General features: G+C 39.5%; 1 protein-coding gene across 1 annotated transcript in view; it reads right to left on the reverse strand.

Moving 5' to 3' along the window:
* Positions 1-20,798, reverse strand: part of ANKRD31 (ankyrin repeat domain 31) — a 61,490-nt gene that overhangs the window by 40,481 nt on the left and 211 nt on the right. The window contains exons 2-10 of the mRNA XM_069881149.1: positions 19,002-19,054; positions 17,280-17,359; positions 12,517-12,563; positions 11,787-11,881; positions 10,728-10,768; positions 7,133-7,792; positions 3,934-4,208; positions 3,489-3,622; positions 815-985 (exon numbers count right to left, since the gene is read on the reverse strand). Coding sequence (XP_069737250.1) covers positions 815-985; positions 3,489-3,622; positions 3,934-4,208; positions 7,133-7,792; positions 10,728-10,768; positions 11,787-11,881; positions 12,517-12,563; positions 17,280-17,359; positions 19,002-19,054 — 1,556 coding nt within the window. The remainder of the gene's footprint in view (positions 1-814; positions 986-3,488; positions 3,623-3,933; positions 4,209-7,132; positions 7,793-10,727; positions 10,769-11,786; positions 11,882-12,516; positions 12,564-17,279; positions 17,360-19,001; positions 19,055-20,798) is intronic.

The raw sequence follows: 20,798 nt of genomic DNA on the forward strand, positions 1-20,798 counted from the left end.
GCCTCTTGTCTATTCAATAAGTTCATCTAAAACACATTTTGTGCAGTTGTGCTCATTCACACCAAAAAAACAGCATTTGGAGCCTGGGGGTTGAAGATGCCTGGCAAAACATGCAAAAGCAGAAAAAGCAAGCAGCTGTGAGGCCAAAAACTGGAAACCAGTGCATTTCAGTACTGTTGCCCACAGAGGCTCTAGCTGAACCCACACTATCAATGTTTCTCTGTTGTCAGCAGGTGGCTTTGAAACCCATCAACAAAATACTTTCTCATCTACTTTCAGCACAAGTTAACACACATTACAAGTCACTGTTAGCTCAAGTCAGAGAGTACTATGCTGTGAAGTCTGATATTTGCTGCTGACCCAATCTATCTCTTGATACATTCCAGAAGACAGAGAATTTCTACCTTAATTTTGGTCTGGTTTACGCCTACAATATGCAATAGTTTTTTAACTGCCAAATGGTTTTTTCTGTTCTCATAGAACCATAGTGAAATCCTAGCCATTGCACAGGATGGAAACATTCTTAAGAACAAATCAAAGGACTGTTGAATTAGTGCTAAGTAAATCTAATTGTATCACTTTGTGATTTTTTTAGGTGCTTGCTTTCTCAGCAAAATTGTCTCTTTTAATATGGACATAGGTCTATATATTTCCTCATGAACAATTACCAGTTAAACCAACAGAAATTTAATTATCTATTGACTACTCATAAACCTACAGTCTTGTCCACTGCACAAACACATAATATGCACTTTTTTTAGTTACAGGCAGACACTAGTTTTGAAAATAATATTTTAATTCAATTGTAACTTACCAGCATAATCCCGACTATTTACATTTCCACCAGCTTTTATTATTTTACGTATAAGGTCTACATCTGGACAATGAACAGCTCTATGCAGTAAGGTCTCACCATATACATTCCTCCTGCTAACTGTTGAACGTGAAATGCTACGGATCTGAGTCCTACGGAAGGCTTTTTGTTCTGAAAAATAGTGTAAAAGATCTATTGAACAGAAAAATAACACTCCTCTTTTATTTTGGCTTCACTTTGTGTTGCAGTTAGTAAACAGGCTTTCTGAAGACAAATGATCATTCAATCTAGTAGAAACAAATACCTCAAAACATATGTTACCAATTAAACATTAATGCCATGTAATAAAAGATGCTATAGTGAATTCCACAACAGAACGCCACCAGGAATTCAACACACAGGAATATGACTTCGTAAAAGTATTTCAAGTTTAGACTTTGTCCTTTTTAATGACATTCTTGTAAAGTGCCTAGTTTCCCACTGGATGACAAAACTGCTATTCTAGGTTACAATTCATTACAAGATGGGAATTTCAACAGCTAGTCAGTTATTGAATTTCTTTTTTCTTAGAAGCCAAATTTATCAGCAGTTCTTTCGTACTCATTTATGTTTTAAAACCTCCGCTTCCAAGGTAAAAAGTATTCACGCTAGGATAGTGATTACGATTAGCTGCCTCGGATTACTTTTCCCCATTACTTCATAACCCGCTCAGCCATTTCTGAAATGCACAAAGGGTGAACAGTGGCTTTGGAATATGAGGCTAAATGTAAAAAAAATACAATGTAGAAGATACTCTTCTTAATTTTTAGTTTATTTTTTATTTTTAGTAAATTCTCCCATTATGCACTCATTACAACTTTCAGCTTGGGTGAAATTATTTCCAGTATGTAGATGAGCTGTTCTGTACTTCTCAAACAGTGCCATCCAAGCATCCCTTCTTACTGTGGAGAAGAGCACCCTGGCTACTGCCTCTTCTGAAAAATGGATCGCCTACAGGAAAGCATAACACATGGCCTAGGCCACTGATGGATCAACTAATGAAAAACCTTGGGGCAGCAGACTGTATACACTAGTCCACTCCACAAGCTGTAGCAGATGCAGCTCACTGGCCCTGTAACTCCACCTGTGTGTCAGGAATAGACATTTTAAGTATGACCTTAAAACCCATAGTTCTCCTAGAACTGTAACTCTCAAAGCCTGATGTCTCTGCTGTTTTGTACATAGTGATACACTGTGAGCTCAGACTAATTCCCAGTCTTCTTAACTCTGTGTAGATTTTTTAAATCTAAAAGACAAAGGTTTACCCAGGACTTTCCCTTAGCTGAGCACATGGAAAGTCCCTTTCCTTTATTTGTGCAGCCATTTAAGATACTGTGGCCCCTAGATAAAGCTTGTCTAAAGTAGTCCAGCAGAGAATAAACTGCACAGATGTTCACAGAACAAGGCATGGTTTTATGTGACACTTAACCCATTTAACTTGTTACTTCAAGAGGAACTATGTCCTATTACTTCTACCATGCCTTCCCTAGCACCTTCCTTCCATCTTGACCTTATGCAAAACAAGTGATGTTTGCTGATCCAAACCAAAACTTTTTGTGGGGCTGATTTTTCAGTCAATTACCAACTAAGATAACTCATAGACTCTTGATTGCCAGTTCCAATGTAAAAGGGAGGTAAATTTGCTAGGCTGGATTAATATGAAGCTATACCTATAAGCAGTGCAACTCTTTCTGCAGAAATCATGCTAAAAAACAACAGCCTGGTTTTTTAGTGCAAACTAGTATGCTCATTTGAAACAGACAAGTAGTTAGTCATACAAATTCAAATCTTGTAAAAAAATGGTACTTCCACAAGGAATAATTAAACCCTGCAAAAGAAAAGGACTGTTAATTGGAAGTATAATTATTTCTGGTTTATAAGATCTATAATGTAACTGTTGCAGTTAAAATACTTCTGAACTTTGTAAGCTGTTTAAACGAATGTAGGTGCACAGATAAATCCAGAAGGGGTGGGCTTAAACAACAACAAAAAAAAATTAAAACCTTTTAAAAAGCCCAGCATTAAAGCTGCCAGAGTGAGCACTTAAGTAAAGACATTCTGTATTCTCCTATGCGCTTCCTCTGCATTCATCTTCAAAGGATGAAAAATAGCAAACTCTCTGACAAAGCACACTGCAAGGAAAAATACTTCAAAGAGTGCTCCGTGACTGTAGTAGTGAAGGACCCATAATCCTATATTTAAAACAAACAGGATAACAACAGGCATTCAGAATAGAAAAAACTGTTTTGTAAAGGTCAGTTCTTGGGGATGGCAGTGTCCTCAGAATGCTGTTACAGACAGAATACTAGATAATAGGATATATAAATATGTATATCAGGATCTACATTTTCACTCTGCATGAAAAGAGTTTTCTTCTGATTTTCAGAATACACCATAGTTTTTTCACATATAACACTGCTAAAGACTGAATCCTAAACAACTGTTAGGTTGCTATTATGTTGATTTGAATAACTGAGGGAAATCATAAATAATTTCAATTATTAAAATCAATGTTTGTATCGTCTTTTAAAAAGAAATCCATGCCCCATTATATTGTAAATGTTATTAATTACATTTGATGTTAATTACAGTTGTGCAAATATAAAATAATCCATATGATAAATATCAGAGAAACTCTTACTTATTTTGTTTTCAATTCTCTTGCTCCTTCTTCTCTGCTCATCTTTCCCATACTCATTCCAAATTATCCCTTGGTATATGCTCGTTTCTAGATCCTGCTTGTCTTTAGAAGTAGATTTCTGAATTTTACTGACAAGAGATTTGGGTAGAATCAACAAAAATATTTTCTCCTCTGTATAAATCAATGTTTATAGTAGAGCTAAGAATGCAAAAACATTTGATTCTAAAAGTAAGTATTCAAAAGCATGCAAGTATATCGCCTAACTTAGGTAAAACTGATAAAAGGGTAAATTAGGAGAGAAACTAACTTCTGTATCTTTAAATAGAAGGTAAAAACTTGTTTTTTCAAAGTAATTCACATGAGGAATGAACACTCTGTATCCATTGTTACATTACTTTAAAAAAGTAATTTAAGAATATTTTGCATTTTTTTGTCATACTCAAAATCCTTAGCTTTGTTGCTTGTTCTTCTGTCGCTGGAAGACATCCTCTGCTGAGTCTCTTCCAGTACTTGGCAATGACTGGAAACATGGTCGCTGCAGCTTCTTGCAGTCCCTCTTAATTCAATCATTTTCCTTAATGTTGTTTGGGCCATTCCTGCACATGCTGCAGCCTCCACAGAATGCGAATGTCCCTCCTCAGTGTGCATTTCACTAGAGGTTGTATCTCCATAATCTAAAATTAATTCTTTCTCTCCCTGCTGATCGCCCATGGGCTGTGACAAAAAAGAAATATTACAAGCAACTGGTAAGCATGTAGTTAAAACAAGGGCCATATATATAAGAGCTCCAAGAACATTGTCTTATAAACTATGTGTGTGCTGACAGATAATGGAGAGGTTACTTAGGTGAATAACTACTATTCTACAGATACAAGACAGAGGCTGCCATAGGAGATGTACTACTAAAGTAGTATGTCAGACCACGGGCCCCTGGCAGAATTACCCAAGGAAATTAGAATAGTCAGAATCACAACTTAAATAACAAACCTAGGCTGACTGACAGTAAATTGAAGTTGTTACTACCTGAAAGCTGTTTGGTTGAACATATGAAATGACTCAACAGATTCCTTTCAGGCTAATATGGACATGAGCTCCTGTCCTAGAAAAACAGTGATGTTTAAGGTGCCTTAATCTTAATGTAGCCCACCTCATTCGCTCTTTCACAAGCCTAGAAGTGTGCACAAGATCAAGAACTGTGTTTCACCTGAGGTTCAGTAACTCCCAGCTGAGAAGTTATCTCTAAAGACATGCCACCCCTGAGCTACAGCCACCACAGATGAGATTCACCTCACTTACTCTCAGCCTTGAAAATCCAGTCATCAAGATGACACTAGGCATCCTTGTTACCACTACCACTGGAGAAGAGGACGAGCTACTTTCTGAGATGATTGTGATTTACCTCATCCTAAGCTGTGCAAAGGGGAACCTAAATCATTTCTGTTAATGGGGAACCTAAATGACAAGTGTATACCAGAAGCTTATCTCTTCCAGTAAGTGAGAGAAATCCCACCCTAAAGATATGTCATCACATGACAGTTAATTTGAGTTACTTGTGTTTATTTGCGCTGCTTGTGACTACCAGAATTCTGTTCTAGCCAAGTGACTGGGACGTGCTACTGTGTATCACTCAAGTTGGTGAAAGGTGGGTACTCATTACTTTATTACACACTTAAGTAATGCTGAAAGCTTTTAGGACACACCCTAGCACATATGCACACAAATCCTTTCATAGTGAAGTGCGAGAACTTGTTAGTCCTTTCCTGGGACACAGACAGAAATGGAGGATTTTCTGATTAATTTTTTTTTTAATTGATATATTCAGCAGACAGACTACAGAAGAGGTGAACTGCATTCCTAAAAGCGGTCACTCTGAGTCAAGATGTGACGCACATTAACATGGCAGTTGGGAAAAAACAAATATTTCAGTTTACCAAATCATCAACGCCATTCTTTCTATTGCACCACATCTGCTATGGGAGAAAGGCTAGAGAAAAAGAAAACATTTCAAAGAGAAAAAAAGTCCACTTGCTTTATAGGCACCATATATTAAAATAAATGGGCTATCCAGCATCCTAATTGCATCTAAAAGACAGTATAGACTCTCCTCTTTTGGGTACTTGTTTCACAATAAGGATACTCTGAAGAAACAAGGATGAGAAAAAGAAAAGGTGAACAACGTATTGTTAAAACACAACAGTCAATAAAAAAAAACTAGAATTTTTTCCTCATTAAAATGCCTCCCCATCTTCTGCCTTCAAGAACAGCAGATGGAGGCACAAAAAGAGCTAAAATCAATTATGAATTGACAAGAGGTTATAGATTTCCGTTCCCACATAACCCTGCTTTGCAATCTTAACTGAAATATTGAGTAAATCTATACATTAAGCTTCACACAGCTGTGCTACAAATTTCAGAAATCTATGTTTCACTGGAACAGCTTTGTAAATTGCTATGGTTCTGAGACAATTAGCATAGAGACCTCTTGGCACCTTGAAATTAGGTGCCTTTGTGGCACATTTTATCATACTGTTATTTTCAGTTAATACTACCAGCAAAATACAGAATTAACTCATTCTCTTTCGATGCTCTAGGCCATTGTGGGGAAGCAAAGCAGCTGTAAAACCACCTTAAACAGCTAGTTATACTTGGCTGATCACCAATTTGCAGCTCCTGATTATTCAAAGACAACAGAGAGCAGAGAATCCAATTCCCTGTTTAGAGTGTAGTAGAAATCCCTTGTATGGCATAAACATCCATCTCCTATGTGTCCTCCTCTCTCCCTTATTATAACCTAAAATGGAAGAGACCATAGTGTCGCTTTCCTTTCATGTTCCTCTCCAGATTTTTGCATTCATGTTGAACCCAAATTATCCATGCCACATCACTTTTACAGCATGGATGTAACACTGTGGAGATAACAGCTATGGGGAAGAAAAGAAAACAGAAAGAAGGATCACATGTCTCGTCTATACATACTAACTTCTTCAGGGGAGGACGTGAACATGAAACCATGGATCAATTTTTTCAGTAAGTCTCACATAGGCAAAAATAAACAAAATAAATGCACTTCTAAATATACATGTAAAAAATCACCATAGTAATCTTTATAGTCTACAGGAAAAACATAACTACAATGTATTCTGTAATACTTGCAAAGCATTTGTATGCCAGAGACATAAGAACTATGATAGCAGAAAACATCATACTGCAGTCTGGAAAAAAAACAGAATCAGACAGGGTAGGAACCAAGAGCTGAAATTGGTTAGTATATGCTGGTGTGCTACAAGGAAGTAACAGAATAGTGTTTTGGAACCTTCCTCGAAGAGAACACAAGATAGAAGATGTATAGGGATCAGGAGTTTTTGAAACTCCCATGCTGATTCTAGATTTCACATCAGTCACTGAATTAACTGGAATCTCCTATCTCAGCAAGCTCAGCAATTTTCATCATACGGATATATCAAAACAGAAAAGGACTATCAGAATTCTAAAACAATAACAAGTGAAATGTTTTAAACATGTCAGCAAGTGATGCCAGTTTATTCTTTAGTACAATTCACATCTCTAAGTAATCTGGCTACTCTATAATACTTAAAATAAACATAAATTTTCAAATATTAATTAAACTGTGTATCTACCTGCACACTTGTCCTCTGGAAGTTTGATCCTGTTAAGGCTTTTATGTCTTCCACATGAACTGTAGGAAGTTCAGGCTCAATCCCATTTGTTATTTGTGTACAGTCATCATCTAACTGGGGAATACAACATTCTGAATTTAACTGCTCCACTTCAGCGTTAAGCTGTCCCTCACTTGGCACTACAGGAGTGACAGGTTGTATTACAGGTCCTGACAAAGCCTTTAGAGCTGTCACAGACTGTACTGGCAGGGCATCATTGGTTTCATCTAACAATGGATCAATGGTAAAAGCCTGACCCTGACACTCTAATTCATCAGGCAATGGGTTTACCATTTCAACATTCTTAGGATCACCAAGGAGTCTCAACAAATCACTGATTTCAAGTTCATCAGTTTCCATACTGCTTTCAGTGAATGCTTCCATGAAAACTTTCCCTTGGGATGTCAGTGAACGTTCTGTATCATAACTGGGGGAACGTTGTTTTACTCCATTACCCATGTCAATAGTGGTCATGCAGGTTCTCTGGCAATCTTCTAAAACATATGGAAATACATCTTGTGGTATCTGTTCCTTTGGAACCGTTAAAGTATCTTCCAGAAGCACATTTAGACAGAGGTTTATTTCTGAAAACAGATCTTCATTACTTAATTTCTGTGAAATCTAAACATTAAAAACAAAACATGTTTACAAAAAGGAATGGAACAAAATTTTCTAAAAAGCATGTAATTAATATTCACTTTATAAGTCACCTATATATACAGATATATCTTCTTTATTTTACTTAGCCTTCCCTAAGAACTCATACAAAGGGTTACACTGAGGTTTCAGTTTCAAAAGTAGAGCACTTCAGCTGTTGACTTCCCTAGCAGTGAAAATCCAGAGTACAAGAGACTAAATCTGTTATAAAGTCAAAGATATAATGCCATTGCCAATGATCTGAGGGTGTTAGCAGACTTTAAAAATAAGGCATTAAAAATTTCTGTCACTTATAAACAATGAAAGTGAACACATTCACAATAATTTAAAAAGAATAGTTAGTAACACACAATATACGAGTTTTAATTATGTGTTTATGTAGCTCCAAAACCGGTATGGAGCATTTCTGCCTCACAAGCTTCAGTCCAAAACCTTAGGAATATGTCTGGAGGCTGCACATTTGGGTTTCCACAGAGTACAGAGCCACAAAACCATAACGGTTCTTAGAAAAGTAATACTGCTACCGGTTTTCTAACCACTTTGAGACACATCAGCAGGTGCACCTACTTTTATACAAATGAACAGGGTTTTTATCTTTTTCCCTGTCCAGTGTTTTTGCAGGAGAAAATCAGATGCCTCAGTAGACCTAAAACATTTTTTCTTCTATGTAATGCTCGTGTAAAATAGCGGTGTTGCCTAGTAACAGTGGATCGTAATTTCTTTCAATACATTTTTAGACTGTTGCTGCCAGCAAGTGGCCATACTGAGCAGTGAAAGGATCTTTTAGCCACTGTTCATTTTGTAAGCCATTACAAATCCCTGATTCTTCACTGAAAATTTATTCCCCAGTGTAGTTCTTACTATCTTGTACCTGTGCAGCTAATTGTTCCTTTTTAAGTACTCAAGACTTTTTATTTTGCTGTATTGAATTACAGCTTCTTTTTAATTTGTGCAGACTTCAGAAAATTGGAAAAAAATCCACTGGCATAACTTTCTGTGCTCATAGAACTGTGGCATAAACAGCATGCATGTAGATTATAAATTTTCTAAGAAAAGAGCTATGTGCATCTGTTCAATGGCAGGTGAAACTTATAATTTATATTACTGGAGAAGCATAAGGCAGACATAAATGACTAATTTTGCAAGATCCTAAAAATCAAAATGACAACTGAAATTCAACATTTAATTGTGACTGCTGTTCACAAAACTCCCATGACTACATTCAGTCAGGTTCTGAGTATTTCCACAGGTAAAGAATTAACAACCTCTCTGGGCAACCTGCTCCAGTATCTGACCATCCTCACAGTTAGAAGTGGAGTTACGCATTTAAATGGGATTTCTTTATCTGTGCCCATGGCCTCTTGCCCTGTCAACAGGCACTACTGATTCCCTCCTCTTCAATCCCCCTGGTGGTGTTCAAACACATTGGTAAGACTCTTCAGAGCCTTCTCTTCTCCAGGTTGAACAGACTGTGCTCTCTTGGCCTGTCCTCATCAGAAAGATCATGAAATCATACAACAGTTTGGGCTGGACGGGACTTTTAAAGGTCATCTAGTCCAACCTCCCTGCAATAAGCATGAACATCTTCCACTAGATCAGATTGCTCACAGCCCCATCCTACCCAACTTGGAGTGTTTCCAGGGATGCAGGCATCTACCACCTCTCTGGGGAACCTGCACCAGTGTTACACTACCCTCACTGTAAACAATTTCTTCCTTATATCCACTCTAAATCTACCCTCTTTTAGTTTAAAATCATTACCCCTTATCCTATAGCTACAAGACCTGATAAACAGTCTGTTCCCATATTTCTTATAGGCCCCCTTTGAGTGCGCAAAGGCCACAGTAACATGTCCCCAGAGCCTTCTCTGCTCCAGGCTGAACTACCCCAATTCTCTCAGCCTTGCTTCACAGGGCAGGTGTTCCACCCCTCTGATCATCTTTGTGCACCCCTCCCAAGATGTTCTCCAACAGGTTCACGTCTTTCCCGTGCGCAGGACTCCAGCACTGGACATAGTACTCCAGGTGGGGTCTCACCAGAGTGGAGGGCCAGAATCACCTTCCTTGACCTGCTGGCCAGGTCGCTTCTTTTCAGTCAGCCCAGGATACAGCTGGCTTTTTGGGCTGCAGGCACACATTGAAAGCTCATGTCTAGCTTTTCACCCACCAGTACCCCAAGTCCTGCTTGGAAGGCCTACTCTTAATTCCTTCATCCCCCAGAGTGTACTGATTCCGGGAGCCGCCCCAACCCAAGTGGAGGACGTTGTACTTGGTATTGTTGAACTTCATGAGGTTCACATGGGCCTATTTCTCAAACTTGTCCAGGTCTCTCTCCACGGCATCCCATCCTTCAGGCATGTCAACCACACTGCTCACCTTGGCGCCATCTACCATTGCTGAAGGTGTATCTAATACCACTATGTCATTGATGAAGATATTAATACAACATATTAATACACACCACTTGCCACTGATCTCCATTCAGACATCGAGCTGCTGACCACCACCCTCTGGATACCTTCAGCACACACAAGACAACCAGGTGATCAGGCCCAGTCAACATGGGTTTGTGAAAGGCAGGTCCTGCCAAACTAACCTGATCGCCTTCTATGACAAGGTGACCACGTGATGGATGACAGAAAGAGTGCGGATGTAATGTGCCTGGACTTGAGTAAAGCCTTTGACACCACTCCTCACAGCATTCTGCTTGAGAAACTGGCTGCCATGGCCCTGGACAGGCACACCCTATGCTGGGTAAAAAAATTTTCAACAACTATGTATCTGCTGTTCTAAATTAATGAAATGGACACTTTTCACTAAAATATTCCCTAATGATCTCTAAATTAAATAAAATTAAATTTTATATTCATATTTACATTCAGTTGTAAAAGTAGACTAACCTTTTCTTCTGAATCTTCCTGAAATCCATTCAGTTTGACATCTAAATTTAGGAGAGTAAACAAGTATTTCAGTTGTACTATCACTGAATTCGACTTCTGAAACTCCTGAAACAAAATGGCTTAATTCCTGAATAAGGCTGAAGTTTTAAACCTTAAATTCCTATAGTCATGTTCCCTAAGTGGAACTAATAATCAGTTTTCTAGTTAGGCTCTGTTAGTCACCAAATTATATTCCAGGACTATTTTGTCACATTTGTCCACTGCTGTTTAGAGGCCTGTGTTTCCAAAGACTATCAGCAGATGGAACTGCCACCCATTCAACACGATGAGACCTATACTCTGCCCTATGTAATTGCAATGCAATTAGACAATAGAGCTAAAACAATCCAATAATTTAACACCTGTGAGAAGGGCTGGTCCCACACACCACCCAGCTCCCATCACCATGTTTTGACATGGATGTGACCTCCTGGGAATTTCCTAATCAGAAATAAAGTGAATTGTTTTCTATGGGGTAAGCAAAAATCAGCTCAAACAGGCAGACAGCAAAACTGATGGGGCAGTCCTGCACTGCTAGAAGCATAGAGGAACAGAAGTACAACTGAAGCAGCAGCAGGTGACAGATGGATCTGGGGAATGAATGACCAGTAGCACTTTTCTTTCTCCTTTCTTAAAAGTATCTTTGATTCTAATATTAGTAAGAAGTACGTAGAAGCCCTCAACGATGGGTAGTGGGTATCCCATTATCTTAAACATCCACATGGCACTTGAGTATCATGTGGCCTATAACTTTTGTCAGAAAATGGCACAGTAATGAGATAATTTTAAGATGGAAACATACTATGGCTTGGGAAAAGAGTTATTTCTTAAAAAAAATATAACAGAATGTTTATAAAAACATAACTTGCAGTCCAAGACAACTATGAAAACTAAACAACTATTGTAAAGGCCACACATAGTCAGATTCTAAATAAACATCCACAGATACTCATCTTCAGCTTCTCAAATGATTTTACCACAGCTAGAGCAAATTTCAGTTTTGTACAAAATGCAACATACCTATAGAATTATTTTGCTGCCCCTCTACTACAGCATTTGGTGAAAAAACAGGCCCAGAAATATTTTCAGTAAGTGATGGAGAGTTTATCCAAACCCTAGAATGTACAAAAGAAAGTTCTCATTCAGAAAGAACTGTAATGCGCTGAGCTTAAGAAGATTTCTACAGTACTTTCGAGTTTGTTTATTTATGCATTTTTGTACTTATAATTGTTTGCGGAAACAACCGCAGTTAGTTTAGAGGCGTACTTCTCTTTATAAGGACATGCAGTAACGAAGACTTCCATGATGTCCTAAGTACAGCTAGCTAGGCTTTGTACATTCATTTTCTAAGTGAAAAATGGCCCTTCTTATTTTTTTATGACTTCCTTCTGTATTTCTACTACAAATCCCTTTTCTGATGGAATCTTCTAAGAACAAAAGTTCTAGTATTGTTTATCAGAAATTTGTGTTCATTTGCTCAGTGGTTCTCTCTGAGTAGTTTACTGTCATTCCTGTTGCTCATATCCTTATACTATTAAAGGTAATATCGTCAATAAGAACAAACACAGGTACCATTTGACCCATATTAAACACAGAATTACCTCCGAGATAAATATAGGCCATTCACTAAGCAGACAAGAAAACTGCTTCACAATAGAACACTGAGAATAAAATAACATACAAATAGAGGTATAAGAGAATTGTTTAATTATATTTGCCTGACTGGAATTCATGTGCATATTATACTCACTGCAGTAGAGACTGAGACTGGTCAGATGTGTGTGCCTCTTCAGGTATCTGAATGAAAAAAAAATTAACAAATTAGTAAACAAAGTAATTATTTATTTTATCTGCCTTAACACATGCTTATCTTCTTCCTTCTGTAATTAAGTTGGGATATTAAATTCTTACATCACATCTTTACACGTTACTAATAAGATACAAAAGCTATTCCACTTCAGGTATTTTTGTGCGTGTGAAATTTGAGAAAAATGTTGAACAATAGATCAGGATTATGAAAGTCAAAATTCACCCAAAAGGAAAATACACCTATGCAACTAAGATATGGTTGCTTTAAACTTCAGGTGTTTAACATGTCCAAAGACCAAAACACAAGGTATTTTTATTTTAACTCCCAGTTTTGATCTTTTGTAACAACTCCCTCTTCTAATTAAATAAGACATGATGCTGCTCAAGAGACTGTGGACTTCAGTATACAACCCTCAATATCCCTGCAAAAGGCAGAATTAGGGAACTCAGATGACAAAGTCTTCACATCAGCAAGCTCTAAGTGGTAGGGCTGCCACATAAAGGCATAGGAAAGGGCACGTGGGCAAGAAGAGAGCTAATGTCAGAGCAGCAGCCAAATTCAAACTCTTCAGTAAAAGGAGCTTGGACACACTTTTTGCGTCTCTTGACTGTACAAAAGGGAGAGGTCTCCTCTAATATGGAAAAACAAGCCTTTATGTAAAGTCTAAGGCAACCTAGGAATGATTAAGATAGACAGAACTGTTCTCTTCCCAATGAGCCAAAGACTGGATGTTAATAGTGGACTATCAGCGTACAAGCTGCAATTTTAAACTAATCACTGATATACAGTGGAGAATATTCCCAATACTAGGAAAACTGGGAAAGAACATCTTGGTGTGAGCATAAACTGCTGCACAAAGTATCAGCAACCCAGTAAGAATAATTTTAGCAATGACCTGCGAAGCAACAGGTGGAGATGGTCCAGGAGGAAAGGCTGCTAAAAGGCTCCTGGGAACAGAACAGATTCTTTACAAACAGTTTGTGTAACAACTACTGACTGGTGTAGTTTCAAAACAAAGCAATGGGATAGCTGGCAGAGAGTTACTGACTTTGTTAAATGCACCCTTTATACAAATCAGCTTGGGTATTTACACAGAATATTATCCAGAGACCAAGTGGGGCCAGGAGGATAGCAGAACTACTTTTAAACCTCTCTGACTCATTAACATCATTGAGGTGGATGCTTAAAGCTCAATAAACTAGCTACATCTCAGAAGAAGGAAGAGCTATTTTGCCCACTAAAAATTAGGTTCTAAGGAAAATTAGCTGATTGGTCGAGACTTCTTCTCAAACTGTAACGGTTACAACAAACGGTGTTCGTGGCCACTGGCTGCCACAAACAGCCTTTTGTCCTGCTCTCCTGCTTTGTTAAGGGAATCCCTGCAAACTCGTTTTTCTAATTTGAGGACTTATTTAGAAGGCCAACTATGAGAAAGGATGCTTGATGCATTCTGAAAAAAAGGAATACTTATGCTTTGAAGCTGTAAATGCCACCTAACAACTTTATTTTGCACTTTGTCAAAATGGGTGAAGAAAAAGCCTGAAAAAGGTGAAAGCATAAACTTAGAATCATGGGGCCCGTCTGAACAAGCCATGGAAGAGGGTGTGAACAGATAATGGAAATAACTTGACCTGTCAGTCGGAAAGAACCTGAATCCTACAAAACCTGTTTGTATACCTACTGCATCTCTGGTGGAAGAAAAGTCTTACTTTTCTTCAACGGCAGAATCGCAGATAGGATTGCCTGAAGTACAAGGAATGCCAAAACCCTTTGGAACAACATTTCCCAAGAGGAAATGATTACAGACCTACTAGGCAAATTAGATAGTCACCCAAGGGTATTAAGGGAGCTGGGGGAGGTGCTTGGCAAATGTCTTTCCATCACCTGCCAGCAGTCCTGGTTGACTGGGGAGCTCCCACTGGACTGAAGGCTGGCTGATGATCAGGTTCACTCAGCACGGCTTTATAAAAGGCACATCTGGCCAAACTAACCTGATTGCCTTCTATGACAAAGTGACCCTCTTGACGGATAGGGAAAGGCTGTGAATGTAGTGTACTTGAACTTCAGTAAAGACTTTGACACTACTTCTCACAGCATCCTGCCTGAGAAACTGGCTGCCATTGGCTTGGGCAGGCGCACCCTCTGCTGGGTAAAAAAAAATGGCTCGAGGGCCAGGCCAGAGAGGTGGTAAATGGAGTTAAATCCAGCTGGAGGCTGGTCACATGTGGAGTCCCCCAGGACTGTGGCGGGTCTAGTTCTGTTTAATACCTTTATCAATGATCAAGATGAAGGGATGGTGTGTACTCTTAGTTAAGTTCACAGATAACACTAAGCTGGGTGGAAATGTCGACCTGCTGGAGGGTATGGGGGGCTCTACAGAGGGATCTGGTCAGGCTGGATCAATGGGCTGAGGCCAATGGGATGAGGTTTAAAAAGGCCCAGTGCAGAGTCAAGTGCTCGGGACACAAAAACCCCGTGCAATGCCACAAGTTTCAGGAAGAGTGGCTACAAAGCTGCTTGACAGAGAAGGACCTGGGGGTGTTGGTTGACAGCTGACTGAACATGAGTCAGCAATGTGCCACGTGGCCAATACGGCCAATAGCATCTTGGCTTGTATCGGAAACAGCATGGCCAGCAGGACCAGACAAGTGATTCTGCCCCTGTACTCACAACCGGTGAGACTGCACCTCAAATACTGGGTCCAGTTTTGGGCCCCTCACTGTAACGAAGAACCTGAGGTTCTGGAGTGTGTCCAGAGAAGGGCAATGAAGCTGGTGAAGGGGCTGGAGAACAAGTCTTATGAGAAGCATCTGAGGGAACTGAGGTTGTTTAGCCCGGAGAAGGCTGAGGGCAGGCCTTGTTGCTCTCTACAACTACCTGAAAGGAGGTTGCAGAGTGGTGGATGTTGATCTCTTCTCCCAAGTGATACGTGGTAGGACAAGACAGAACAGCCATTAAGCTGCATCAGGGGAAGTCTAGATTGGACATTAGGAAAGATTTCTTCACAGAAAGGATTATCAAGCACTGGAACAGGTTGCCCAGGGAGATGATGTGAGTCACTATCCATGGAGGTGTTTAAAAGGCGGGTAGTTGAGGTGCTTGGGGACATGATTTAGTAATAGACAGGTACTACTGGAGTTGGTGATCTCTAAGGTCTTTGCCAACCTAATGATTCTATAGCTAGAACAGATGTCACATTTCCTGAAAAAAATCACAGTCACTCCAGGCTGCAGGGCTCTCACACCACACTGCACCAAGATGCTGTACCCACATAAGATTCGTTCACACAGTAGAAATCAAGCTTCTGTATAAGCACTTTCCATGTTGGCTCTCAGAACTGTTCAAGAGCCACACAGGTGCAACCTACATAGGCAAGTATCAAGGATGACAGGCCAATATCACTACTCACAGGACTCACTGAATATTTAAATTTTACACTGCCTCCATGCTGTGCATGACAAAGCTGCCAGTGGCATGCTGTAGATGTCTCCCAAAAGATATAGTAGTTCCATCAAATGTACTAGCTTTCTTTGCTTTTCTGACTTCTCTTTTTTGAGGACAGGGGATTTGTCCTTAGACTCAGAAGAATCTCTTACTGGGATTGCAGACCGGCTGCTCTGGTGACAGCCACAAAGCTAAAGACTTAGTTTAGGCAGCTGATAGTCAGATCAGCTCCCAGACAAGAAAGGGAGAGAGTAAATAGGCACTTCTTTCATTCTCTCTGTCCATAGGAAACAGTGATAAAATACACCTCAGTCAAAACAACCCTGGGACCTGCAAGCAGCAAAATAAACTTACAGAGTAAAGCCTTTGAAATTACAGCATCTTTTTGATTTTGTTCACTGATTCCTATGCTTTCAGTAAAATAAAATTTATTTGCAGCTCTGTAATGCTCTGTAAAAACATCCACTTAGTAGAGCGAGTGTCTTTTTCCAGTGTAGTTGCCATCTAGGAAGCAGTTTAGTTCCTAAAAAAATCTCTTATATTGGAATAAGGACACACAGGTAGTGGTCTTTGAACTGATGAATCCACAGCGATGAAGATGGCGCTACAGTCACAGCTTTTTTAAAAACTGCAGTTAAAGTGTGGAAACCTGTGTTTCTAATTGTTTCATTATCATGCCATTCGAAGGTGGAAAGTTGACTAGTCAACTGAATCCAAGTTTACGGGCTAGCTACCAAATGGGCACATATATTAAAATGTAGGCTAATTAGTAGACCAATGATTGCAGAATTATCCATAGAGCAGAGTAATTACACATTCATCATATGCAAGCAGACATTTTATTCTGCATTTCAGATTATGATCTCTTCCTTTTTTAAAGTAACAATTGTCCAATCATTGCATCACAGCTAATCTCATGAGTAATCAAGGGGTTATTTTGGCATGCTTAACTCAGATGGTGATCCTGCAGCTCTTGAAGGGAACATCCTAAAAAGTTTGCGATCCACAACCTCTTCATTTTTCCTAAGGGCTTCTTCTTCAAATTTGAAAGGTTATACCCTCATGAAATACCAAAGAAGAGAGCTTGATACCTTCATGGAAAGAACGTGCTACACACGTGACAACTGTCTTGCCATAAAATTAATTTCAGCTGCAAGCCACCAGGCCCTTTTCCACATAAAGAACAGGAGGCCAAGTGAGTTGATAAATAAATAATAGTTAGATATGTGTACCAGGAGATGTATAATTTCTATACCTACTAGATTTACCTGGTTTTCCTTCCCACAACATGTGTGATCAGAAATCTTCCGTATAATACAGAGTTCTGGAGAAAGAGCTTCTAAAAAAAAAAAACCAAACAGTAATTCTGATATGCAATAGACTGAAGTTCTTAAACAGTCTATCTAACTAGATTTTGAAACTACAATATAGGACAAGTCAGAAATTAATAAAAGCAGCTGGGAGGAATATTTATTTCACCTAGTGTTCTCGAAACCTTCCTGAGTTCATTCTGGAGATTAAATCTTTACTCTTATTTTTTAAGCTAACAACTGCAATTTTGGTAAACTGCCCAATTCATTTAATGGAACACAAAAAATATTTGTACTCCTATATGGAATACTTTCTTTAATGACTATACGAAGGAAGAACTTCTGTTCGGGGGTAAAAAAAAAACAAAACGAGTGAAACCCCTAGTGCTGGACCTCTATGTTTCAAAACCAAAATGTTGTTACTGACATTAATAGAATAACTGTCAAATTAATCTCGTCACCAGATTGTGTATCTCGTCACCAGATTGCTATTATTCAAACCTGCACAAGTAAATGGAAAATAAAATACAAATTCCAACTTACTGAATATAAAATACCACAGGCAAAATGATAAAATTATCATACTCTATCACATTTATAGCAACAAAAAGAAAATATGCCAAGCCTCAGACAAATCCCCATGCCACAAACTGAACAATGAGTCAAGTAAACACGCCTTCAACCATGTATGTTGAACGTTGCCAGGTTTAATTCCAGTAGACAGCCATTGGTAAGTTCAAAATGTGATCATGCTTCTTTCCTTCGACCAAACTATCAGGCATCTATGAAAGGTGCAGCACCAGGAAACGACAGCCACAGGAAAAATTCCTGTACATTTCAATGGGCTGTAGATAACATTTATAATAACTCAGAGAACGTTGATAAAAAATTTGATAGTCCACTCAGGTCTTCTAATTGGCAGAAAAGACAAAAAAAAATTTGGAAGAACACTAAGAGCACCTTGGATGATTTAAAGAATAGGCAGTCTTACCCCATAAGACTAGAATAAAATGCACAGGATGCAAGTCAAACAAACTATGTAAAAAATGCCAAGCAGGTACCAGTAAAACTATTACGTAACTACAACACACTTACTCGTGTAACCTGCTCTAAGGCAGTTATTAGAGATTTAAGGCTGTAAATGAGTGCACATGCATTTATGTTTGAAGTAATTTAATAATACACCTAATACAAAGCACTTAAACAGCCCTCCCAAAATTCTGTATGTTAAATTTAAGAAGAAAGGAGATACTGACAAGATTAAGAGTTTTTTAACTATTACATGTAACCATAGTTACATAGGACCATTATGTGTATAGATTCCATTTACATGATTATCTTGTGTTTAGATTCCATTTACCTTATTCTGCTCAAACACAATACAGATATCTAAATAAAAAAGGTATACATATAGTTCAAACACTTCCCAAGCCCATCATTCTCAGTTATAGTACACATGAAGAATGCAGAAATCAGACCAAACCTATTTTTCCAATATTAAACATTCTAAAATACAACCTAAATTGATGGCTATCATAAAGGAATATGTACAAAGCTTGTAAGAATGAACTTCATGCAGCACTTAAGTTTAAATAACATGGACTCAGGCAACATCCACAGCAACAGTTCATACAAAAACCCAACAGAGACTGGAAAAATAATCTGTCCTACCTTTGTTAATTACCTCAGATGTTGAAGCCATGTCCTTATTAAGAAAAGACAACCTTTGGAAAACAATAATAATAAAAAAGGCTGTTAGACAGTTGTAGGCTGTGCTTTTCAGCTCTATAAATTCAAAGGGAAGCCAAGTGCACCCTTTGTCTCTGCTTCTAACACCTAGAGACAATTAGTTAGGAAACGCCTTGTGAACAAGGCTGGAGCAAAAAGATGATGGGGAAGGCAGCAGACAGCGCCTTCCTAAGCTCAGCCTCAAAACAACATCACCAATGGTTTGTAGACAGCAGCTGTGCACACGGCTGGAAGCCTGTGGGATTGTTGTCAATCGAATGTTTCTCCCTAAGGAGATGGATTGGCAAATCTTATTAGCTCTTGGCCACCGCTGCTGGGACACTGCTCACTGCACACTGGGCAAGCACATCGCCAGTGTTCACACCAGCAGAAAAGGACCCCAAAAATGTGAGGATACACCTGACACCCTGCACTGGAAACCTCAGGTAAGGAAGTGCATCACCACTCTACAATTCCCAAGCAGCATGAGGCCTCAAAGTTCATACAAAGGTGTCCCTACCCATGGCAGCAGTTTAGAACTGAATGATCTTTAAGGTCCCTTCCATCCCAAACCATTCTGTGACTCATTCTAAGCACAGCTGCTTGGTAGTTTTGATTCTTTGACACAACTTAAAGGATCAAAGAGGTAATGTCAAAATCATATAATGAGTTGGGTTCTGGCATATTTTGCTTCCACTGACTGAAGTGTTTTCCAGGAGTGTCTGCTTAGTGAAGGACCTATATTTATGTCAGAGGTATTTCTACATACAGTATAGATCAAATGGTACCTGTATTTTTCCTTATTGGCAATATTACCTTTAATAGCATAAGGGTATGAGCAACAGCAATGACAGTAAACTACTCAGAAAGAACCACTGAGCAAATAAACAAAAAGTTGTAACAAACAATACTAGACCTTTTGCTCTTAGAAGCTATGGGAAAATTCCAATAGAAAATGAGATTTATACTAGAAATACAGAAATAAAGCCCAGATGTGCAGGAGGTGAACAGAACACAAACAGGGTCACTTCCAGCACCTGGGAAGCACCGAGACCTATAGAACTGGTCTGTGTGGAGAAAAAGGATTAAAGGAAGGGAAATTTTGCTGAAAATACACATTTAAGGAACAACTTTGTTGAATGATGAACAAAAGTTTAAAAAAAAGATTGAAAAAACAAGGAGAAAGCCTATCCTTCGGGATGTGAGGCTTGGCCAGGAGGCGGGTCCCGCATGTGGGGTACCTGTGGCGAGCGTGTTCCCTTGTACCCCAGCCCCTTGTCCCCAGGCCCCTGGCCCCTTGTCCCTGAGACCCTTGTCCCTGGCCTCTTATCCCCCATACCCTTATCCCCTGGCCCTTTGTCCTCTGCCTACATCCCCTTCTCCCATGTCCCCTTGCCCCCTCATCCCCTTGTCCTCTGGCCCCTTGCCCCAGTCCTCTTGTCCCCTGTCCCCTGGTCCCCCGGCCCCTTGTCTCCTTGCCCCTACCCCCTTGTCCCCTGTCCCCCATCCCTTGTCGTCAGTCCACCTGGCCCCTTGTCCTCCAGACCCTTGCCTCCGGCCCCTTGCCCCCTCGTCCGCTGGCCACAACCTCCTAGCCCCTTGTCCCAGCCACCCGGTCCCCTGCCCCCTTATCCCCTGACCCTATGTTCCCTGTCCCCATCCCCTTGTCCCATGTCCCCTTGTCCCCCATCCCCTTGTCCCTCGCTCCCAGTCCCCCGGCTCCTTGGCCCCTTGTCCCCA

Source organism: Phaenicophaeus curvirostris, chromosome Z, assembly GCF_032191515.1.
Source record: "Phaenicophaeus curvirostris isolate KB17595 chromosome Z, BPBGC_Pcur_1.0, whole genome shotgun sequence".
Classification (NCBI taxonomy): domain Eukaryota; kingdom Metazoa; phylum Chordata; class Aves; order Cuculiformes; family Cuculidae; genus Phaenicophaeus; species Phaenicophaeus curvirostris.